General features: G+C 30.8%; 1 protein-coding gene across 1 annotated transcript in view; it reads left to right on the forward strand.

The window, feature by feature from the left end:
- The first annotated feature begins 102 nt into the window (after positions 1–102).
- LOC106467649 (probable phosphorylase b kinase regulatory subunit beta) overlaps positions 103–7,264 on the forward strand; it is a 44,997-nt gene continuing 37,835 nt past the window's right edge. Inside the window, exons 1-4 of the mRNA XM_013928021.2 lie at positions 103–378; positions 2,040–2,130; positions 3,556–3,729; positions 4,893–5,019. Coding sequence (XP_013783475.2) covers positions 2,059–2,130; positions 3,556–3,729; positions 4,893–5,019 — 373 coding nt within the window. The 5' untranslated portion in view covers positions 103–378; positions 2,040–2,058. The remainder of the gene's footprint in view (positions 379–2,039; positions 2,131–3,555; positions 3,730–4,892; positions 5,020–7,264) is intronic.

The raw sequence follows: 7,264 nt of genomic DNA on the forward strand, positions 1-7,264 counted from the left end.
TTATATCTTGATTGGAGAGGAACAAATAAGGTTTTTTCATTTCTCACATGTCAGCAGTATTTTAGTAGAATTATGAAGTCCATCTGTTTATATCGTGATTGGAGAGGAACAAATATGATCTGTTTATTTCTCACATGTTGGCAGTATTTTAGTAGAATTATGAAGTCCATCTGTTTATATCTTGATTGGAGAGGAATAAATAAGGTTTTTTCATTTCTCACATGTCAGCAGTATTTTAGTAGAATTATGAAGTCCATGTGTTTATATCTTGATTGGAGAGGAACAAATAAGGTTTTTTCATTTCTCACATGTCAGCAGTATTTTAGTAGAATTATGAAGTCCATCTGTTTGTATCTTGATTTGAGAGGAACAAATAAGGTTTGTTCATTTCTCACATGTCAGCATAATTCTACTAAAATACCATGGACTTTCTGTTTATATCTTGATTGGAGAGGAACAAATAAGATTTTTTCATTTCTCACATGTCAGCAGCATTTTATTAATGACACAAAAACCAGTAAGTAATAAAGGTGAAGACAATTGACAAGATGAAAAACATTTTTAATTACAAAAGCTTTGAATATTTCAGAATATACTCATTCCATCTTCAGTGAAATCTTGAAAATAATTTATAATTATATTTATTAACTAACAAATTTATTTAAAATATTCAATAAAGAGGTAAATGGAAATTACACTTTTGCACAAACACCTGTTAAACAATGGCTATCTTTCCAATCCAAATAACTCACAAAGTTCTGAGCAACAAATTCTGACTACTAGTTATCTTAGACACCATTCCAAAATTTCCCTTTCTTATCTGCTTTCCTTTTATGGCACACAGACTTTACTAATTAAAAAACAACTCCCATCCTTGAATAAAACCTTCTATCCTCAATTTCAGCTTAGACTAATATATAGGTCTAACCTCCATGTTAAATACTTCTTTCAATATAAAGATTAAGGACTGACACTCCTATACCAACAGCTGTTATATAACTATATACGTGGAGTGACTAAAGTCAAATACATTGGCAAAACAAAATGCCACTTAAAAACTAATGTCTGTGAGCATTTATGAGTTTCCATTAGAATTGGCCATCCATTACTTAAACCCAGCCATTCAGCTATTTGTTCACATGCTGAAACCATGGGTCACATTTCATATAATTATTTCTTCGTTGTTACTATAGGATATTCAGACCTTGAATGTTACATAAAAGAAAGCTTACTCATAAGCAAAAGACTACCCATGACTTACAAACATCCTTAGAACTACATTTATTCTAACTTCATTTAACATCCAGCTGTCTGTTAAATATAATTTATATTTATAACTTGATATCATCCTGCAACTTGTAATTTTTTTACTTTCATTACATATTCTATAATCTGTACTTCCTTCTGTTAACATCTTGACTACATATTTTAAGTAAATTAGTTACTTATGTTGGTATAACATTAGTTAATAAATATAATTATAATATTACTTCCATGTTTCACTGAAGATGGAATAAGTGTATTCTGAAATGTTCAAAACTTTTGTGAATAAAAATGTTTTTCATTTTATCAACCACCTTTATCTTTATTATTTAACAGGAAGACCAATTGTTTGTATCTTGATCAATATCTTTCAACAGTATTTGATTAGTAATTGAACAATGAATAATATCAATTAGCATATAGAATCCATTAATGATTTAATAACTTGTTAGAAGTTTAATCATGTGTTTAAATATTTTTATGTTGTTAGAATACTTAATATATCTATTTTTATTATGTTTAACATATATTTTGCATTGTTAGCTTAGTATATGGATTTAGAACTAACCTAGATTTTCTTAGCTGGTCAAATCTCTTGAGATATTATTGGGAGTATGTCAAAAAATATCACAACAGTGATGGTAACCAACTGATGAAACAATGCATTCTAATCTTGTTAAGCGAGAATGTAAGAAAAGTATGTGATCTATGTTGATAGCTCACTTTGATCTGAAGATAATATAAGTTACCACAATTGTTTTTTTATTGTACTACAGAGATGTTCACTTTAAGGAAATGCTGGACTTGTTGGCAATGTTGAAGAAAGGCCATTGTGATGGAGTCAAGATACGCACTGGAAGACTGCAGGTGCTTTAATTATTAGTGCCTCTTTTTAGAACAGTAAATATTGACACATAGAATAGCAATTATAACATTAAAAATAGTAACACATGTATTTGTGAAGGGGAAAAATTTAACCTATAGTAATGCATTTTAAGGTTAGCTTTATTACATGACTCCATTTTAGTAGCTAGCTGTGTTCATTGCATCAGTTATTTGTTATTGTGTCAGTTTGTCAGTGTCTCAAACCATTTCAGTATTGTGTTTTGGTTTTCTTCAACAAATCTAACATCTTCACCTAGAGATTTATTGTTCTTTTAAAGCAACAGAATTGAGTATCATTGTGTAAATAAAATTTACTGTCTTTCTTGAAACAGAATATAATTATTATCAAACACATATTTCTTTTTTCTCTGAATTAGTTCAGTTAAAAATTGCAGAGCAAACTGGGGGATTGAAACCATTAATCAAACTGCAGAAGAAAAATATTTTTACTAGAAAGAACTAATGTTTTGGCATATTCCTTTCTCAAGGGTTACAGCATCATAGATAAAAGTACAAACTAAAGTTCAATTATCAACAATAGCGGAAAATAATATGGGTAATCTAGACTCCAAGGAAGCCATTTCTGGATATTACCTCAAAAACATAACACAATAGATGAAACTTTCTTTTGATCAGACTTCTAGTCAGGTGAAATAAATCCTTTGACAGAAAATTTAAATAATATCTTTTGTTCCAATCTAATAAATCTACAATTAATAGAAATGATTCTTGGCTTCTATAAACAATAGTTTATATTTCTAAATAAAATTTATTATGTATATGCATATATCTATACCTGCTATAGAAATATATATTTATACTTATTAATATATGAATTTTCTTTTTTAATTTAACACTCATTTGTTTTCTTTTCTTTAAGCAATTAAGCCATTTTCATATTATTATGAAATATAATCTGTTACCTTGTGAAACTTCCATTTGTTAAACCATTATATTTATTTTTATAATGTGCTCCTTTTAGTTATGGTTGATACTTCAAACTTTAGTTTGTTATTTTGTCTGTGATGATGTAACCCTTGAAAAAAAAAGTGTTTTTTTTTTCTTCTAAAACTGAATATATCTCTCATCAATAAAATGTTTATTTTTTTCTGCAACAAACTGAAGCAGCACCAGGTTTTCTGTGGCTCTGGTGCAGCCTTGTAATTGGACCTCTTATATCATAGTTCAGTTTCATAGGAAATATAAAAGGACAATATACTGAAAAAATTAAGAATTACAGAATTTATTTAAAAAATCGTGTATAATACACTAGAAATACAAATATTGAAAATTTGGGGGGGTGCCCTCTTGCGGCAACAGAATATGAATAAAACTTCTTTTTCTCCATAATAGAATGTGACTTTATTATAATTTATCAAACATTTATTTCTTGTTTTTCTGCAACAGAATCTGATTTCTTCATCATGTATAGAACATTTGGATTTCCTCCACTTGCTTCCATCTGATCTTCTTCCAAAGTTTGAAGCATTTCAGCAACTTGAGCATACATCTGTTGGTTACCAGAGTTTGACAGATATACCCACAGCTGTTGTATACAGTGAGCCCACATATAATTTTGATGTAAGAGTAGTTTCCTTATACTGTAATCTGTATGTAACTATTATATTTCCTGGGATCTTGCTGTTCATTTATCAATTTGGTTTGTAGTGAATCTTTAATAGTACAGTTGCAATAACTTTTTTACACATAGTTGACTGTTCTCATATTAGACAGCTGGATGATTGTATGATAAGTTGGTGGTTCATCACATGACAGCTGGCTCATCACGTAACATACTACTAGTTGATCACATAACATGTAACTGGTTGGTCATATGACAGCTGGCTCGTCACATGAAATATTACTAGTTGGTCATGTAACATGCAACTGGTTAACTGGTAGGTCACATGACAGCTGACTCGTCACATAACCTACTGTTAGTTGATCACATAACATGTAACTGGTTGATCATATGACAGCTGGCTCGTCACATGAAATATTACTAGTTGGTCATGTAACATGCAACTGGCTGTTCATATGACAGTGATGGAAGCTGTGATAGATAAATATTTGATTATGGAAAACAGTAATGTGTATAGTACTATACAAGACAATGATTGAGACTTATAACAAATGGATGATGTTAATTGAAGTCATGATAATAAGATAAGTATTTAATCATGGAAGACAGTGCATTGCTATGTAAACATTAATGGCTTCTGCTTATTGTATTAAGCTAGTAAACATTGTTTATTTTGATTTTTGAGATGGCGTTAACTTCATTTTTGTTATTCAGTGAATGTCTTAATTTTATATCCCCTTGATCATTTTGAAATGAAGTACATCTCTAGATTCATAAAGTGTAATGTCTGGTGTATTATGCATTGATTAAAAGTGAAAGATAATAGAGGTTTGCTTACTGATATTGTAAAGTGTAAACTGATCAATTTACATAGCATAGATTCTTGGAGTTGTAAGATAACCCCTTTAAGCAAATGGATCTTTTTTTTTTTTGCGCAGAGAAATAAATTTTTCATATTAGATTTCTTTATAAGAAGAAAAAGGGTTTGAGGAGAAAAAGTAGTTTTGAAATATTGTTATTATTAAGCTTAATAAATAATTTTAAGTTACTGAGTAGCTAGGTTACTTTAGTAAATATATCAGTTATGTGAAGGATACATAACACAATTGTATGTCTGAGTATGAATAAGATATCAGCCACTGAAAGTTTATGTTTTATATAGGAGTTCCGAAACCGACCAACCTGGGATATTGTGGAAACTTTACATCAAACCACAACTTTACATGGTCAGAGCCAACTTCTTGGAATCTTGTGGTACAGAGAAGGTCCACAGTTTTGGGTGGATGGAAGTAAGCACTTAAAGACTGTGGGTGTACATACAGTTCTAGATTAGTATCAAAAAGCTAGCACTTCTAAAGTTATGTTTGTTAAGAGAGAAAAATCTTGCAACTATATAGCAATATCATGTGAGTTGTGTATATCATTGTAATTCAGTTTTAACTTGTATGTAAAATTTATCTTTTAAATCAAAACATTTTTTCACATCTTTTTTTTTTGTGTGCAATATCTACTTTTTAAGCCATGATAACCACTAAATGTCTTACGTAAAATATGGCTTAAAATACAACTTCCATAATAATATGTAGCATGTATTTAGTACTTGAACTTTAAGATAAAATTTCAAAACAGTTTTAGCTATTTTTACTTAAAAAAGATCTTTTTGGTGCAGATTTGTATATTTCAAATACATTAATGAACCTTGGAATCTTAAATACATTTAATTTAATGTCATACTCATTTTTCTCCTATTTTCATAAATACATTTCTTTTTTTTTTTTTTGAGGTTCTGCCTGTCAAAATTAATAATGATACTTGCATTGTAGTTTAACACACTACATCTAGTGCCTAGGTGGTGGCAAGTGAAATTTGTCTTGTAGTTTAACACACTACATCTGGTGCCTAGCTCCTGGAAAATCAAAATTGATAATGATACTTGCTTTGTGGTTTAGCACACTACACCTGGTGCTTAGCTTCTGGCAAATCGAACTTGGTAACAGTATTTGCCTTGTAGTTTAACCCTATGATGATGACGACGACATGTTTTGCAAGCAGGTTGTGTAACTCTTGTGAATGTTCTTTACAAAAATGAAAGTAGTAGATGAAACTGTTTGAAATTTGACAATAACTTTCCTAAAATTACATAGTTTAAAAAATAGAATATCAATTCCCTTTACAATTTTAAACACCTCAATCAGATCCCCTCTAACTCTTCTTTTGTCAAGAGAAAACAATTTGAGAGATTTCAACCTCTCCTCGTATGACAACCCTTCCATCCCAGACACCATTCTAGTAATCCTTCTCTGAAACATTTCCAACGATTCCAAGTAAGGTAAGGAGCCCAAGACTGAACACAATATTCCAAATTTGACCTAACCAGTGACCTATACAATGAATTATAACCCTTTAGACTTGCATTCAATATTTGTGTAGATACAACCTAAAATCCTATTTGCCCTACCACTAACAACAGCACACTGCTTGGATGGCTTTAGAGACTGATCAGCCATTACACGAAGATACCTTTCTTTCATGACATTGTTAAGGTTATTCCCATCCAAATGATACTTATAATTCACACTATGATAATCAACATGCATCATCTTGCATTTATTATGATTAAAACCCATTTGCCATTTATTTGCCCAACTCACTAAATGATCTAAATCCTTTTGTAAATCAGCAGCATCCTCTTCACAGCTAGCAATACCCAAGACCTTAATATAATCAGCAAATTTAAGTAACTTATTGACCATTCTTTCAACTATGTCATTGATGTAAATCAAAAAGAGCAAAGGTCCTAAGACTGAGCCCTGAGGTACCCCATATGTGACATTAATGCAGTTTGACTGAACTCCATTTGTAACAACCCTCTGCTTTCTTCCATCCAGCCACTGTTCTATCCAATTTGCTAACTTACCCCCCACACCTATAGATATAATTTGTTTACAAGCCTTTTATGTGGCACCTTGTCAAATGTTTTCTGAAACTCCAGATACACCATCATCTACATAAGCAGTAACCTTTTCAAAGAATGTCAAAAAATTTGTAAGGCAAATTTTCCCTTATTGAAACCATGTTGACTATCCAATAAAATTCTAAACTTTGTTAAATGACTTTTCAAAGGATCTTTTATCACACTTTCCAAAGTGCTTTTCACAACTGATGTAAGACTAATGCGTCTATAATTACTGGGACAATTTTTATCACCTCCCTTGAAAAGCAGAGTTACATTAGCTAACTTCCAATCCTCTGGTACCTGTCCACTATTCAAGGACTGACAAAAAATAGTAGCAAGTGGTTCACATATCCAATTTTTAACCTCCTTCAAAACCCTTGGGGAAATATTATTTGGCCCTGGAGCCTTATCCTTCTTTAAACTTTCCAGCTCAGAATTAATGCAGTCATCTTGTTCGATCTTTTTTTCATCTATCAATCATTCAAGATGTAGAATACCACTTAAATTATTGTTATTAAAAACTGAAGAAAAAGCAAAATTTAATAACCCAGCCATCTCATAATCATCAGATATTAGCC

The sequence above is a fragment of the Limulus polyphemus genome, unplaced genomic scaffold, assembly GCF_000517525.1.
Source record: "Limulus polyphemus unplaced genomic scaffold, Limulus_polyphemus-2.1.2 Scaffold2692, whole genome shotgun sequence".
Taxonomy (NCBI): domain Eukaryota; kingdom Metazoa; phylum Arthropoda; class Merostomata; order Xiphosura; family Limulidae; genus Limulus; species Limulus polyphemus.